General features: G+C 38.5%; 3 protein-coding genes across 3 annotated transcripts in view; 1 reads left to right on the forward strand and 2 right to left on the reverse strand.

The window, feature by feature from the left end:
• LOC145491834 (solute carrier family 22 member 15-like) overlaps window positions 1-6,034 on the reverse strand; it is an 8,002-nt gene extending 1,968 nt beyond the window's left edge. The window contains exons 1-7 of the mRNA XM_081471111.1: window positions 5,209-6,034; window positions 3,531-3,958; window positions 2,866-3,084; window positions 1,985-2,119; window positions 1,516-1,595; window positions 1,256-1,376; window positions 767-839 (exon numbers count right to left, since the gene is read on the reverse strand). Of these exons, the coding sequence (XP_081327237.1) occupies window positions 767-839; window positions 1,256-1,376; window positions 1,516-1,595; window positions 1,985-2,119; window positions 2,866-3,084; window positions 3,531-3,958; window positions 5,209-5,448 (1,296 nt within the window). The 5' untranslated portion in view covers window positions 5,449-6,034. The remainder of the gene's footprint in view (window positions 1-766; window positions 840-1,255; window positions 1,377-1,515; window positions 1,596-1,984; window positions 2,120-2,865; window positions 3,085-3,530; window positions 3,959-5,208) is intronic.
• Window positions 6,035-7,338: 1,304 nt separating this feature from the next.
• LOC145491854 (succinate dehydrogenase [ubiquinone] cytochrome b small subunit B, mitochondrial-like) lies at window positions 7,339-9,902 on the reverse strand. Its single transcript, XM_081471136.1, has 5 exons — window positions 9,802-9,902; window positions 9,660-9,725; window positions 9,507-9,557; window positions 8,716-8,863; window positions 7,339-8,470 (listed from the first exon to the last, which is right to left on the reverse strand). Exons 1-5 carry the CDS (start codon window positions 9,851-9,853, stop codon window positions 8,305-8,307), a joined length of 483 nt encoding a protein of 160 aa, XP_081327262.1. The 5' UTR covers window positions 9,854-9,902; the 3' UTR covers window positions 7,339-8,304.
• Window positions 9,903-9,977: 75 nt separating this feature from the next.
• LOC145493084 (succinate dehydrogenase cytochrome b560 subunit, mitochondrial-like) lies at window positions 9,978-14,319 on the forward strand. The gene is made up of 6 exons (XM_081472492.1): window positions 9,978-10,144; window positions 10,223-10,291; window positions 10,396-10,497; window positions 10,722-10,783; window positions 11,293-11,456; window positions 11,868-14,319. Exons 1-6 carry the CDS (start codon window positions 10,128-10,130, stop codon window positions 11,973-11,975), a joined length of 522 nt encoding a protein of 173 aa, XP_081328618.1. The 5' UTR covers window positions 9,978-10,127; the 3' UTR covers window positions 11,976-14,319.
• Window positions 14,320-16,596: the final 2,277 nt, after the last annotated feature.

Genomic DNA, 16,596 nt, shown 5'->3' on the forward strand with positions numbered 1-16,596 from the left:
GCTAGTAGATTTATACTAAAACTCGACAGAAACACGGAGAACATGTTTTCTACTTCTTTTACAATTTGTTTATTTTGATCATTAAAATTTAAATTCTCTTTGCTTGCACCATCATTACGTCAAACTCTCGATTTCTATGTGTGATAGTTGACTCGGGCTGCGTCCTCATCAACTATCACGCGATAGAAATCTCAAGCTCATAATCTAATTGTTTAACAGAAACACTCGTGAAAGTTTAGTAGAACTCAAAAAAGCTGTGGAAACACTTGCCTACGGCTCATGTTCCCACAGCATTTCTTGTTCTCCCAAACTTCCACTTGTGTTTCTATAACTCGGTAGAAAAACAGTACATATTGCTATTTCTTAAAAAGATTACAATAGAAAATTAGGAAAAAGTAAATAAAATAGACAGGTGGGAAAAGAATGAAGTTTAACTTTCAGGGAGACCTAACTGTTTACCATGGTCAGTTTAATAATAACCTTTTTAACAGTAACGACCCATGCATTTTTAAAGTCATGAACTAGCTGGGCACTAGCACAGGAGTGATCAAAATCTAATTTATCATCCAAATACTGATACATTATCCAGCAAACAGCTGACACAAGAATAAAGAAAATCATCAGCTAAGTAATATTATGGTCATGCATGATTAAATTCTTAGAACTGACAATAAAAGAATAGTATGGCAATCGGTTAGGGGAATTCCAATTTTGACAAAGACTGGTGAATATTATACATGGAAGCTGAAGATAAGGTTTAACTTACCAAGAAAACCACAAAAGGGGAACAAATCCCCCCAAGTCTAGATGCCATGGAGCACACACCCATTCCAACATTTCTATAATGAAAGTAAAGTATTAGCCTAAAGTAAACACTTAACAGCAATGGACTATCCATTTAAGACATTATTTCCCAATATAAAATTTGAGGTAAGATTCCCTACAATCATTTGTACTGGAAGTTACTCACTTAACAGAAAGGCTAACATTTAAATTTGTATTTCCAGAAAATATCCATACCTACTCCACAGAAGGGATATTTTCTAAGAACTCCCCCCCCCCCCCTTCCAACCCCTCTGGAAATTCCAAATTTATTAAGCTTCATATTTCTTTAAACGTTTTGGTCTTACAGAAACCCCCAGGAATTCCAATCCCTTCTGTAGGGGAGTATGGTTATTTTCTGCAACTGAAGTACATGTAATATTTATAGCAAAATAGGCTACTATTAAAAGCAATAAATTTGTCTGCATATTACCTTACTACTGTAGGGAGAAGTTCCGCTGAATAAATATAAATGACAGCAAACGAAGCAGAGATTCCAAACTTGCCAATCATAGCAAACACAGTTGTCAACACCCTGTAGACAGGTTTAGTACCTAAAGGACAATCCAGTGAAAAAAGTTAAATAATACAAGCTGTACTTTTTCATAACAAACATGATGAAATGATGATGATGACGACCCCAAAGGCAGTCATGACCACAGTGATGGTAATGATAATGGTGATATTACACACCTGTTTGAAAAAATAAACAAACCAAGCATGCTGCTCCTCCTATCATCATGTAATAACACAAGCTTCGACGGCGTCCCACCCTGAAAAGAGAAGTTTTTTTCATCCATTTAATATTTATTTACTTTAATTAATTACAAATTTGGTAAAATTGGTAACATTTAATTGTCTGGTGCAGGGTAAGAGTGACATTTTCAGGAAGTTGCTCCCCTCCCCTCCCTTCACTGGGCATATAGACATGTAAATCAAGTTTTTAAGACTCAATTTTGTATCCAGATCACCACAAGCTCTGAAATACAGGTGTAAAGGTTTGTTGTTAAAAAAAAACCTCAGATCCAATCCATCGCAATAATAATTATACTGTATGATCTCATCTAGTAACAACATGGCACAGAGACAAAGCATGAATTCTGTAACAGAGTTGTTGCTTGAAAAGGGTAAATAAAGGTTTTGTCATTAAATCCATCCTTACCAATTAATGAGACAAACACTCGTTAAGTATGCAGGGACCTCCATAAGGCTTGACAAGAAAAAGTTCTTATAAATGTCGCCACCCAGATGCTTGGTGTTGAGAGATAAGCCATAGTACACCAGCGTGTTCACAAACCTAAAATCATAACGCACAAATACTGTGAAATACTTTTTATAAGATTCTTAAACAGGATTAAGTTATAAACACTGTTGTGTAACTTGAGATGGACAAAATGTCTTGCAGCTCAGCAAGTGGGAACAAAGCCACATGTTAGCACCAGAGGGATCAATGGGCACTCAAGGAGTCCTCTTGATGATGTCAAATTTTGTAACTTAAGTGAAAAGTGGAGTCACTCGGAGTAGAGTCACTCTTCTCTGCTTGGTACAGAGGAACTCAGAGTCCATGATATTTGACAATTAGACCCCTAGCCCGCAAGGGCTAAGGGTCAATAGCCCATGAGGTGAAGCCGAATGGACTATTGACCTGTGACCCTTGAGGGCAAAGGGTCTAATTGTTTTAGTATCACCCAACTATTTGGACAGAAAAGGTAATAATATAGTTAGCAAATGCAAATTGAAGAAATATTTATTTGGGAATAAAACGAAAGAAAGCGTCACGTTCAATTGCGCCAATTTCGCTACTCGAGGACTATTACTAATAGTCCCCTAGTAGCGTAGCCAATTAAAATGCAGGATTTGCATTAGTCCACTAATTGGGTAATACTAATATGGATTATTACCCAGAACTTACTAAGTGCAGGACAGAATGTACATAAGAATGATTCAATCAAAACCTGGAACTTTACATTCGATATTACTGGTAAACAGTTGTAAATTATGTTATTGCAAGCATTTATTCAGAAAATGTTATTAAAAACTCACCATAAGTAGAACAGAACTATTGTAATTTTAGCAATCTTTAAATTAGACAGCAGATCCAGACAGCCATATCGGTTTCCAACAACAGACAATGGACGACTAACTTGAAGCAGAATCTTAGGAACAGCTATGCCATTTTTTCTCGCTATACTACATAGGATATCTTCAGCTTCAGCTAGACGACCACGAATTACAAGCCACCGAGCTGACTCGGGAACAATTCTGTGTAAGAAAGGATAAAAAATTAATGTGAATCTTGAATGTGCAGTTGAATCTCACCGAATGATTGCCCTGTTTGCCACTGAGGGTTTCAATGTCTTTCATTAACCCCCCCCCCCCCTCACCCACCCCTTGTTGCAGTCTTGAGATTTCCTGAAGGGGGTTTAAAAAGTTATATTTGAGGGGGCTGCTACATAGACATTGTTTTAATATCTTTGAATATTTTTTAAGTGTTTGCAAGAGTAAAGGGTAAGAAAGTTTAATTCTGCACACAAGAGTATCACATCAGCACTTTTATCTTTTAGGGGGGTAAAGTTTGACTCTTAGGAGAGGGGGTGTGGACATAAAAAGAATGGCCCTCAACCTCCTTTGAAGGCCCTGCTCAATTGCTGACAATTATAAACTGTCCTAAAATTGAATGAAAAAGGGAAAAACTAAATTCAACTCACCTAAAAAACAATATAAAAACACAAAATGGTAAAGAAAGCAGAACAGATAACGTCCTCCAGTCACGAACAAGATATGCTACAATGGGAAGAATCAATAGTCCTGTTGTAAAAAAGCATTGTGCCATTGTTCCAGCAAATCCCCTGTACGAAGGACCTATCAATTCAGTTGCCAGCACAAATGCTGATAATATTTCACCACCAATACAAAATCCAGTCAGAAATCGGAGTAAAGCATATATTCTGTAGGTCGGAGCAAATGAACTTGCAAAGCCAAATATAACGAGCCCTGTAAATGAAATGTACCAAATCTTTCTCCTTCCATATTTGTCTGCTAATGCTCCAAAAATTAGAGCTCCACACAAAGTCCCAGCCATAAGGATTGATTGAACCAAGTCAGCTTTGTAAGCATTTTCACAAACAAGATTCCACTGAAAACGAAAACAAAAATATACTTCAAAATAATACATTAAATCATTTGCTAATGCATGCATTAACTCTTTATAAACATATCTCTAGGCCAGCTGTTATCCAGAAATATGCATTTAAAGAAATTTTTTGAGATGAAAAGATATCTTCTTTGTGTAAATGATAACTGCGACAAGCAATCATGCAAGTATTGCATGAGAAACTGGACCGAAGAGGGACCTCAAGTATTTGCAACATGGAGGCGTGAAACAACAGTGCTCAGTGACAGTTACCACGCCTTGAACAGCTCAGGAAAATTAATACCTGCAAAACCCAAGTCAATTTTTTCAACCCTCTTTCTGCCAAGAAAAGATGTGTTACACAATTATATAGCAGAGAAGTAAATCTTATATGCTTACCCCTTTGAAACATGCCTTCAGTAAAACATGACCCACCAAAGGAATTAGCTACACTGTACCCACAAAAGGAAATCAACAATTTCAAACCTAAAAATCTTACTTGCATACTTAATAATGACCTCTATTGGCTAATCCGTAAAAACTTAAATCTTAATTTAAGATTGTCCATCTTACCTCAGCACCAGAATAAAAGCTGACGTAAGTTGTCAGCTATTGTTCTGGTGCTGAGGTTAAGACGAAAAATCTTAAATTTAGATTCTAGTTTTTACGGAGTAGACAGGGGCTCAAAGCTGAGCAATCAAATATCAGATTAAATGACTGTATTAAAAAAGTGAACTACTGTTCTGATCTTATGCTATGAATAAAATATTGTAAATTAAAATCATATTGCTTTTAATCCCTTCCACCAAATTTATAAAAAACAGAATAAAACCTAAAAAACATGCAAAATTGAAAACAACTTGCAGGTCGCATTTGAGATTAAATTGTATAGAATAAATTATTGTAGACGTCGTTATAACATTGGTTAACAAATAAAAGCTGACAAACGCACAATGTACATGTAAACTTATCAGAGGGAGAATTTTAGCGGGGCAAAAACATAACTTAGCAACAAGAAATAGCGATAATAACCTTAAACGAATGGAAATGAAAAGTATGTATAATATCATGAATGCTGAAGTTAAAGGGAAATGACAAGGCTGTAACTTTCTTTTAAGTAAAAGGAATCGATTTAAAATTAGTGAATCATATATGGCAACTATTATTTGCCATGCATAAATTTGATTTTCAACAAGGGCTGCGCTATTAAATATTCTCGATTTATAAATTTTAAAGAAAACAGGCTGACTCACCTCTGTAACGATTGAAGTAAATTTCGAAGTATACTGCATGTCCAAACAGTGTGATTTATTCTTCGGGCATGTTTCGTTCGAGGAAGAATTTACACACACCCAACTTGGCTCCGCGCCAACGAAAACTTGTAAAAGAAGCTGAAATGCAGCGGGAATAAGCGACAAGTTTAGCAAAGCATACAATCTCCTTTGATGAGGTCCAAATTCACCAATTATCCGTAAGACGTGGTCGAATTCCATTTCTCTGCTCTAGAGAAGTTTTCCTATCTGTCTGCGTCCTTTGTTTTCCTTTTGAAGTTACTACAGAACTGATTTTCGTCGGTCATTTCACGAAATGCATGCGAATTAACCGTAGAATAATTTTCCGGACGGTTTGCGCTTGGCGGCAACTTCGCGCCAATTGACGCTTTTCACCACTTTAGAGCTAAGTACAATTTAACCACATTATCATGAAGATTCTCTTTCTTTCTTGAGATCCATGATGGAAACCATTTCCATCATTTGCTCGCTTGATCTTTTGTTTTACAGGAAGTCAAATTAATAGATGACGAGCCCGGCGCGAACAGGTGTAACGCTGCGTAACCGGGCCGTTTGAATTAAGGCTTGGAAACCAAGCGATCCTTTGAGCAAGGTTGCCCTATTTTCCACAAACTTTGCCAAGGTGTTGATTTCATATTTGCCCTATCATATTACCCTATTTTCCGCAAACCTCGCCAGGTTTTTGTATGTAGAGGAAGAGGGAGGAAGGTATCTAGGACCATCTAGATCACATTTCAGGGCCATGTTGTAATCATTCAGCCACGTTCATTGCATAGTAGCCACTCCCCCCCCCTCCTCCACCCAGTACGAGCAGCAGTCAAAACATTATTGTCCTACCAAAATGTCACAAAAGGTTTCATGTTCTTCATTTGTTACGGTCTGTTAATGGTTTCTGTCTTTTACGATTCCTTTTACGTAAAAATCTGATGCATGAATCTCTCTCATTAGTGTTTGAGATACTACTTAACCCATTGACACCTAGAGCTTCTTTGCAAAAGTACATTTTTTGGAGATTTTCAGCATCGATACAAGCCAAATTAGCTCCAATCTACTCAGAAAGGCATTTGCAACATTATAGCATGCCTTTCTTTCCTGGGGGTACTCCCTTATATGAGCTACCGGTATATAGGTATGTCTGGCCTAAAAAAGTATGGTTTTCCATCCGTTTTGGTCATAAATAGGGTATCGATTTTAGCTGATTTTGGCCATTTTGGTCATAAATAGGGTATGATTTTTGTTTTCTAGTCTTAAATTGGGTATGTTTTTTTTAGAAGCTACTTTTTCATCATCAATAAGATCATCAACATAAGCCCTTCATAAACTATGTTAGGGCGACTGCGCTAGCCGTAACGGTCATAAATAGGAAATTCAAATTTTTAGTCAGGTCATAAATAGGGTGAGGAAAATCGTTGATTTTGGTCAAAAATAGGGTAAAGGGGTTTGGGGAAGAGGGCCGCACACCCCCACCCAATTTTAATGGGAGTAACCCCTCCCCAAGGGGTTTTATGACATTTTTGCTTGGGCATACGCAGAAATAAAAATTTTGAGAGTGACCCAAGGCCTTTAGTTTTTTTCGTTCTGTTTTTTTTCGACATTCCTTTTTCTCCTTTTCTTATCTTTTTGCTGCAGTGATTGACCTTCTTCTAGGCTTACTTCCAGTTCAAGAATTACACAGAAAGCATCACCCAGATGGGCAATTCTTACCGTGGAGTGGCCCAGTGTAGTTGAGGGAAATTTTGCTTCGAGATCTTCAGTCAAATTTCTTAGCGTTTTTGAAAATATAACAATCTCATTTGACCCAATCACTCTGATCTGGGTATCACTGGAGAGATCTTTTCCTCCTACAGAACTTGAGTGTAAGTGATGCCAATTTTGGTGAAAGGTGGTGATGTCAGAAGTGGAACAAAGACCAACACTTGTCACAACCGGTTACGGCAGACACAGGTGTCAATAAAAAAATTTGGCTTGTGAAACTCCACTTCCCATTTGGGAATTCTGATGAACTTCCCTGGAAGGGGAATTGATATACCATCTTTGAATTTCTGTTTAGTATACTTGAATTGTATCAACAAATTGACTGCCAACCACATATAACAGTCATATATTAAAACATTTATTTGTTAGTAACTGCTCAAGGAAAGTCTGGTGTAACAACAGAATAACAATTTTATTACTACAGTAATTTTAATTAAAACTATTTGATCAACTTTCCATGTCAAGAAAAATAATGACAAACTATTTCTGTTTAGAACTAGATGGTACTAACCAATTATTGGTAATCAGAGTAGGAGTTAGTTACATATTTGGAGATGAATCCTAGAGTGCTCAAAAAAGGGAACCTTTCAGAACTTCAAGCCTTGTGTAATTCAGGTTTACTATATGACTTGTGTTTGTAGTTGATATAACGTGCACACTGATTGGCTAATTCTAGGGCACTATTCAACCGTAATGGCCATGGGCCAATAATGGGCATGCAAAAGGAAAGCAAAAAGCCATATAATAGATAACTCATTAACCTCATACATTCAGTCTTAACAGAAAAATTTCAAACCTCTGCCTTGCCGTACCCGAGGTCAATATGGCAAGGCCAAGGTTTGAAATTTTCCCATCAAGACCTCACTCTTAGCTAATAAATAGTTAATATGCAGAGAAGGGGAGCAGCATCCCTAGAACCCCCTCCTAGATCAAGCACTGATACTGTTACAATTATGGATGAAATTTTAAATGTACATCAATGTTGTGTTATTACAACTACATATCCTCTTTCTAAATGGTGTAAAGGTTTCACAGGCACAGGCACAGGCACAGGCACAGGCACAGGCACAGGCACAGGCACAGGCACAGATTTTGCAGAAATCTTCTCATCTCAAACCAACCAGTTTAAATTTTGTCATGTCAGATTTTACCATCCATCACCCCTTACAATCTCACACAGACCAATAATTAAGAAACTGGAGAACCACTTCTTGTCTCCTCATCCTAATTCTTTAACTACCTGTTTTAACACAAACAAGAACTGCAAGAACAGAAGGTCATGTACTATCACTCTTGGTATTTCTACATGTGCCAGATCATACTGACAGCCTTGCAGATACCAACATCAGCATAATTAAAATAGCAGAGGCCAATGAATTGTAATATCGACACAGCCAACCAGATACCCTTGGAAACTTTCGGCATTGTTGAGCCATGTATGTAGTCTGTTAGCACCTGACCAACACCCCTGAGAAGTGAAATGGAAAAAGAAGTTGTAGTCTGTATAGGCATGTTCGTCTTGCTATACACTGGTCAAAAACACCAGGAAAACTGTTGGCTGACAGTCAGCCAACAGACAGCCAAAAAAGACAGCCCACAGTCAGTCAACATTCAGCTGACTACAGGCCAACAGGCAACTAACAGTATCTCCTGGAAGCTGTTCTCCTGGAAGCTGTTTTACCAACAAACATAATACTGTTGGAGATAACTTACCAGTGGTTGTGCAAAGGAATAACAACAGCAAGAGCCCAGTCTACTGCAGCTGATGGGTAAATGATTCCTGCAGGAATCAAAGTCAGAAGGGCAACACTAACATAACGTTCTCCTTTCCAATGAGTGGATGGCTGAGAAGGGGACAGTTCTACAAAGTAAAACACATAATCTCCTCAATGTTACTGACAAATAAATAAAATAAATAAATAGGAATTTGCAATGGCACATCACATGGAGAGATCCTTCGTCCACTGCTTCCAGATCAAATTGGAATTTAGAAGTGTTGGTTCTAATGGAGGGAGGAAAACTGGAGAACTCAGGAAAAAAACCGTTGGAACAAGGCGAGAACCAATTACAAACTGAACCCAATTATGATGCTGGGTCCAGGAGTTCAACCTGAGCCACACTGGTGGGAGGTGAGCGCTCTCACCACTGTGTCATTCCTGCTCCCAGAGATGAGGAGTAGGGCCGAGCCAGTATAAGGCAAGCCGAGGCACTTGCCTCAGTCATTTTTTGGTTTTTGTTGTTTTATTTTTGGAGGGGGATGTGTAAAAAATGCTAAATACGTCGGAAAAGAATTTACCCATGGACAGTCGTGTAATTTTTTTCTGGCTATGGCCCTGTAAATAGTTACAGGTTAGCCCATCCCAGGTCCAGCAAGCTGGAAAACACATTTTGGTCTCACCTTACAAACGATGGTGCCATATTTTCTGACTGATAAAGAAAAGATGGAGAGTCCCGTCGAATACTATGGCTACATAATCTTACAATAATTCTGTTCTGTCTCTTACCAAGCTCAGCCTTGTGATTTGCTGAAGAATGGACAGTCTTTTTCAGAACCACTAAAAGGAAGAAATGTTATTAACAATTTATTACATAAGTCTCCTCAAAGGGTTTAATTCCATGATCTTGTTGGTCTAAAGAAAACTTTAATATAAGCTTACCACTTTGAACCCTTGGAGTGCAAGAAACGGTCGATGACGCGAGAACAGGCCTTCCAAGCGAACACACTGTAAATAAGCAATTACAATAGTAAAATACAAGTTCGAATTCATGTTTTCCGGTAAAAGAAAGAAGTGTTCCTACCTAGTCGGCCACTGTTTCTAACGCAAAGACGAGAGTACAAAATAGCCGCCATCTTGATTCTCTGCAGTCCCAGCCTTCCTTCACGTAACGCGTGCGGCTTTGCACGCATCAAAGCACCAAAAGACTTATGGGTAATACGGACTTGAAATTTTTTCGCTTTTTTAATCATTATTTACAGAAGATAAAAAAAGTATAAAACATATTCCAGACCTTAAATGTTTCTATCATTTTTCTTTGCTACATAACTTTTGATTTTCCGGTAAACGTTTTCCAATTTTCCAGAGAAATACCCTCAATCCCACAATACCTTGAGGTAGTTCTGCAAGATGGCGGCTCTTCTAAGGTACATGACGACTGCGAGCAAAGGTTACATCGATTTTCTGTGACTAATTATGCTAAAAGCCTTTTCTAAATTACACAGGAACTCTGCAAGGATTTCATCAGTGTTAGCTAAAGGATGTTTTCGGCCATCGTGCTTGTTAACGCGAAGGTAATTTCTGATCTGTGCCACCTTGCACGTCTTCGTTCTGCAAACTACAGCTTTTGTTTTTCAGGGAATCTGTTTAGCAAACTTGTCTTTCTTTGAATTTTCAGTATTCCGATTACTACTACGTCGTTGGCTCGCAAGCAGGAAGATTTTTGGACTAAAAATACCCGTCTTAATAGACCAATGTCTCCTCATTTGACAATTTATAGGTAAGCTTAAATTGAAAATTTTGACTTACTATGGTAATTGGTAACATTTAATACAAGGATTATGCAATTTCCAGTCTTGAAGGATATGTTGTTTTGGAGTTAAGGGAGGGGGTAAAAAGCCTAAAATGTAGTTATTTTTGTATGATTATTTTTTGAAACAAGCTGTGAGGCCACAAAATAGAAGCTTATAATATGCTTACAAATTGTTTATTTGTCTTCTTCAGGCCACAGTTGACTGCCATGCTCTCAATAACTCATCGTGGAACAGGAGTAGCTATGACAGCAGGTGCTAATGTTTAGAAAATGGTTCTTGTTCTCTAAATGTTGACTGTGTTTTTTGTATGGACTTATTAAATATGTATTGGACTACCCAGTTGAGTGGGCTAGCAGAAGGCAAAAGGAAAGGAGGTGGAGAAAAGGGTCCTTTTCACTGTACTGGTACACAAAACCAAGTGCTTAACAGAGTGCCAGATAAGCTAATAGAAGATTTATTTAGGCTAACCAGTAAATGAGCCATGCAAGTCAGCAATCCTTATTGGCAATCTGGCTACCTGCTAGCTAACAACTTTTTTAAACTTTTTTTAGGGGTGGGGATGAGGGTGTTGTTTAGGCTACCCAGATTGTTATTTAGGCTTACCAGAATGGCTTGCATGTTGGTTCACATTTCTCACTGGCTCATGCTTCATGCACACCTGATTTTGTTGTGTACCTGTGGACATAGCTGAGAATGTGTTTAATAGGCTGTATGGCAGGATAAAAGTTTAACCAATGCCATGTTTGTTGTTGTCTTTTCAGTTACAACCACCTTTGCACTTGCTGCCCTGGCACTGCCTGAGAACTTTGAGCATTATTTGAATTTGATAAAAGCTTTGGAAATCCCAGCCATGATCATTTTCAGTGGCAAAACTGTTTTGGCTTGGCCGCTCTGCTACCATGCATTTAATGGGATCAGACATTTGGTACGTAGTTTTTTACTTTATCTATACTTTTGCTGTTTGTTTTTGTATTAGTTAAGAAATGTTTCTAAAGACCCCGAGATAATGTTGGTTAAAGGAGCTCAGTCATGGTGTTTTGAGTTATTTTGGCCACCCTTCAAAATTACCTTAAATTGAAAGAAACCTGAAAATACTGTTAGTAGTAGTTCACTAAGAAAGAAACACACTTAAGAAATAATGGTAAACCATAAAGGAACAAGGATGGAGAATATTAACACAGATTAGAAATGACAAACTTGAAAAATTCAGGCTAAACTTTTCAAGGTGTGCAAATTGTGACATAGCTCCTTTAAGATGCATTCTTTCTGTCTCCCTGTAGAAAATGGAATGGTAATTCACTGGTTGATTTGACACTTTGTTCTTATTGGTTAACAGGCATGGGATCTCGGATATGGTTTTGACATGGGTGTTCTGTACAAGACTGGCTGGCTTGTGTTCTTTGGTTCTATGGGTGCTGCTGCAGCTCTGGCGTACTTCCTGTGAATACAATACCTTGACCCTTTTTTTTTTCATATTAAGAATGACAGATTGATCTGAAAAAGAGGCCATGTTTCTTACAGAGTAGGATCATAAGATGTTTGTGCAGAGGTGCATGTGAACTTGCTTATTTTTTAATATGGTCTGAAAATTAGGTACCAACATTTCTGAATATTTTTCTCAGCCTTGACTGCTAATCTAAGAAGTAAGCTTATTGAGATGCTCTCCTTTGTACTTGCCATCTTTAGGAAATTGTGGCTAAGTTCATAGTTTGTGTTTGATTAACAACTGTATGTAACTAGAAAAGCTGTATTACTTTTGTAAATAATGGTATAATGCTACATTATTCTGTGGATTAATAAGAGTCAAACACTAGAAAGGGATTGAATTCTCTTCAGTTTTGTTGTGATTTCTGTTCTTCTATCAGTAGCTAGTTTATCTGTGTTACAATATAATGTTGTGGAGAGAAAATATTTGATTAAAGGAATAAGAGAAACCCTTAGTTTGGTTTCTTTTGCTCCTAAGTCTGCGAGAGTTTTGGGTACTAATCCCTTCTGTCATAACTCTTGAACAATACTGAGGTCCTTGAAAGAGCCTGTAAAGTGAATTTGATGCTTGATTACAGTTTTGTCTGAAATGTGTGTGTGTTCTTGGGGTGGTTCTGGGGGGTAAATCTGGGGGTATGACGTTACAAAAAGATGGCAAAACCTCGTAGACTAGAAGCAACATATTTTTTTCCCCTGAAATCCTCCTAATATGCAAATAAAGGAGAGAGATGAGGAGGGAATAGGGCAAGATAAGAAAAACTGATCTCTTACTTTTACCTTCTTCTCCTGCCTGCACTTCGCTGCTTGCTAATCTATCCTTGTATTATTTTTTTTTTTGTTAGGTCTATGGTTTAGTGTTGCTATTTGCATATTAAGACAATTCAGTGTCCAAAATGGCCTCACATTCATGTTTGATTATATCGGCCTCTACAATGAACAAATATGAGAAGGTGAATTAATCAACGTGACATGAGCGTGGGACAAAGAAAAATTCTGAGTCCCCGACAGGAATCGAACCCATGACCTCCCGAACACCAGGCGGGCGCTCTATCCATTGAGCTACGAGAACTCATGGAGAGCATGGTCATTTAACTGAGTTCATGTATGATAGGTGTCCTGCATACTGCTAGGATCAACGCTATCGAATTCATCGTGAGTAACACCATGTTTAGGCACACTAGGCAATGGATTGCACAACGTATATTTTGTTGGCTTCCACAATGAGCAAATAACACCATATTTAGGCACACTAGGCAGTGGATTGTGCAACTTATATTTTGTTGGCTTACATAATGAGCAAATAACACCACATTTAGGCACACTAGGCAATGGACTGTGTAACTTATAGTTTGATGGCTTTCACAATGAGCAAATAAAACCATATTTAGGCTAGTCTGCGTAGCTTGACGGTTTAAGCAACCTTTTAAGCAATTTGAGCGCGAGCGCAAAAAGCGGCAAAGCCGCGAAAACGAGCGACGAAACCGCCGCTCCTCAACGCCACTTTGGCGCTCGATATCGTGGCTTCGCCGCTTTCCTTACGCGCTCAAATTGCTTAAAAGGGGGAGGTGGGGGGGGGGGGGGGCGGTGAATAGGGGTATGCAAATCCGCCGGTCCGTGCTATATTTTCGTCAAATCCGTTGATCCGCCAATATTTTTGCTCAAATCCGACACCGCAACCACATCCAGAAACAAAGTGTTAAAGTTCAAAGGTAAACTGGTAAATGTTAATTCCATTATTAATTCCGCACAAATAGTAAAGAAGGCAACACGCTTGATGACTATAACACAGTACAATTCCAATAACAGGCTCATACCTGAGTTTAAATGAGGTTTGTTCGAAAAACGAAATAATTTGGATAAACTCATCAACATACCGACCAAGGCTGAAGAAAGATCTATGATCCAAATTTGGTTTAGGACCCAAGATCCGAACATCAAGACAGGCACAATCCGGAATCCGCGCCAAAATTCACAGCTGATCCACAATCCACTGTGTTTTCCAGAATCCGCGAATCCGCTCGATTTACCGCAAAAATCCACAATCCGTGCGCTTTTTAAAGCCAAATCCGTCGATCCGAAAACCTATTCACCCCCCTCCTCAAAACCGCCAAGATACGCAGGCCATGTTTAGGCACACCAGGCAATGGATTGCGCAACTTATATTTTGTTGGCTTCCACAATGAGCAAATAACACCATATTTAGGCATACTAGGCAATGGATTGGGCAACTTATATTTTGTTGGCTTCCACAATGTACAAATGACACCATAGTATGGCTAGAGAATGGATTGCGCAACTGATGTGTTCTTTAGTGTTAATTATTGCACCAATACGATTAGCTTCCATAATGAGAAAGTAACACCATATTAAAGGTTGCGCAACATTTTGCTATAAATTTACCAAAACCCCAACTACATCGTTAATACTTCAAAAAATATTGTTGAGTAGGTTAAAAACCTTTGGGCAAAGAAAGTTACGAAGATACATTTTGTGAAGAACAATTCAGATTTTACAGTGAAACCGTCGAGAAAAAATGAGTGAAGAAACTTGTGCGTGCTTTTGGGACCAATTTAACGATGCCTCCCAATATAAAGTCGAAACAAATGATTTTCCAGTACAGGAAAAAGTCGTGCCAAAGATTTCGTTTCAAAGCCTTCAAATGGAAAATACTGATGAAGCTTGCCACAACGACTTTGAATATTTCCCGAAAAGAATTTCTGTCAAAGATTTTTCCATTCCGAAGTTTGAGATGCGATTGGCGTCAAATCAAGGAAATCTGAAACAGCTTGCTTCAATCTTGTCCGTAAAGCGAACGACAGGGAAGCGTTGTATACGTCCAAAGTTTGAAGAGTTCCCAGCCATTGCAGCAGAAAAAGCAATGCCTTCAGTTTCCTCCATTCATCATCAGGGCTCGGTAGAAACAAAGAGATGTTCTTTTCCAGATACACTGCCTGAAATTTTACACACAGTGTGTCAGCGACAGGAGAAAGAGTACAAGAGATGTTAGGCTCAGACTGGTAATTGTGCAATAACCAAAAGTAACCTGCATGTATCTTTTACAGTTAGCATTTTAATAAAGATTAGACAGAAATATATATTTACATTGAAGAAAAAGCTAAGGAAAGGGAAAGAAAAACACCGTATGACAATGCTTGCTATTATTTTATTTTTAAAGCTAGTTAAAAATAAATCATTGTATTAATATTATTTGAGAAATAACGGCATGCCAGTACGTAAGCGGCGATATACGCATCGATTCTGATCAAATGTGCTACAGGTTACAAAAATCCCTAAGGTTCAGATCAGATCGAGCTTCAGATTGGCATTGAACAACTTAATCTGTTCAAGAAATCTTTCAAAGTAAACTCTATTTACAATGATTGGCTTTTCGTTGTTTCAAAATGTTTTCGGTAGTTCTCGCTGATCTATTTTCCCATTTAGCATTGTCCGCCGGACATACTTATAACATGATGAAAACGTATAATATCTGATGCGTTTCCGTCTATCGTTTACACTAACACGATCAAAAATGCTCATCGTTTTCCTCCAAAACGCCTACATTTGAAAACGCTTTCCAGAGTGGAGACATTTGAAAAAGGATCTTAGGGCCTGATTACATGGCGAATTTCAGCCTGGCTAGGGGGGCTGAAATTTTGTTGCGATTACATAACGAATTTCAGCCCGGGCTGAAATATTAGCCTCGGCGCCAAATATGAAATTGTGTGCGAAAAGTCTCCAGAGAATCAAAATGGCGCCGAGAACACGAATCGTGAAAAGAGGCGCACTGCTTCTCTCGTAGTTTGACCTTTTGTTGGCGCTCAATTTTAAACTTTTTGGAATAGTAACATCCTGCAATGATGATGGAACTGAAACGAAACCTGTCTCTCAGCCAGGAAGACGTACTTTTATAGAAAGAAAATATGTCCTCAAGCTTGCCGAGTTCATGGCTTTCCTGACAGCCTCGTGCTGTTTAACTTTGTCTCGATGTTCTTATATTCCATCTAAGCTTTGAAATTAGAGAGATTCTCCATTTTATCGCCTTTATTCCACTGAGATCGCTTCTACTTCGTAGCGGCAGCCATCTTATTTCCTGCTTTTCAGCCCGGGCTGAAATTCCGTTTCGATTACGTGGGAGTTTTTCAGACTTTTCAGTCCGTTTGCCCGGGCTGAATTGCGGCCCGGGCTGAATCCTTCTTCATGTAATCGCCAATTTGATTTCATGAGAATTTGTTTCAGAAGCCGGGCTGAAATTCGCTATGTAATCAGACCCTTACGACCCGTCCGCATTACGCCGGAGGAATTTGAATACGAACGTTTTACTCTGAAAACGCATCAACTGTTTTCCGTCCATACTACATCGGAGGAATTTCAAAACGCAACAATCACCGGTCAATTTGGATTTGTGTTTGAGGAAACCTCAGTCAGGGAAGTCACATGATTATCTCAGTGATGCCATCGTTTTTGAAAAGCTTCGTTATCAAAATGTTTTCCGTCCACACGAAACGAAAAGGCGGCGTTTTGAAATTCTTCCGGTTTGAAGAGCGTTTTTGAAAAGCTGCCGTTTTTCGTGACGGATTAGT

This window comes from Orbicella franksi, chromosome 7, assembly GCF_964199315.1.
Source record: "Orbicella franksi chromosome 7, jaOrbFran1.1, whole genome shotgun sequence".
NCBI classification, from domain to species: Eukaryota; Metazoa; Cnidaria; class Anthozoa; order Scleractinia; family Merulinidae; genus Orbicella; species Orbicella franksi.

Coding starts and splice junctions, on each gene's coding strand:
- LOC145491854 (XM_081471136.1), bottom strand. CDS start 9,853: ATGGCGGCTATTTTGTACTCTCGTCTTTGCGTTAGAAACAGTGGCCGA. Junction 9,726..9,801: donor TAGAAACAGTGGCCGACTAG/GTAGGAACACTT, acceptor GCTTATTTACAG/TGTGTTCGCTTGGAAGGCCT. Junction 8,471..8,715: donor ATTCCTTTGCACAACCACTG/GTAAGTTATCTC, acceptor TTCACTTCTCAG/GGGTGTTGGTCAGGTGCTAA.
- LOC145493084 (XM_081472492.1), top strand. Junction 10,292..10,395: donor TCGTGCTTGTTAACGCGAAG/GTAATTTCTGAT, acceptor TTGAATTTTCAG/TATTCCGATTACTACTACGT. Junction 10,498..10,721: donor CCTCATTTGACAATTTATAG/GTAAGCTTAAAT, acceptor TGTCTTCTTCAG/GCCACAGTTGACTGCCATGC.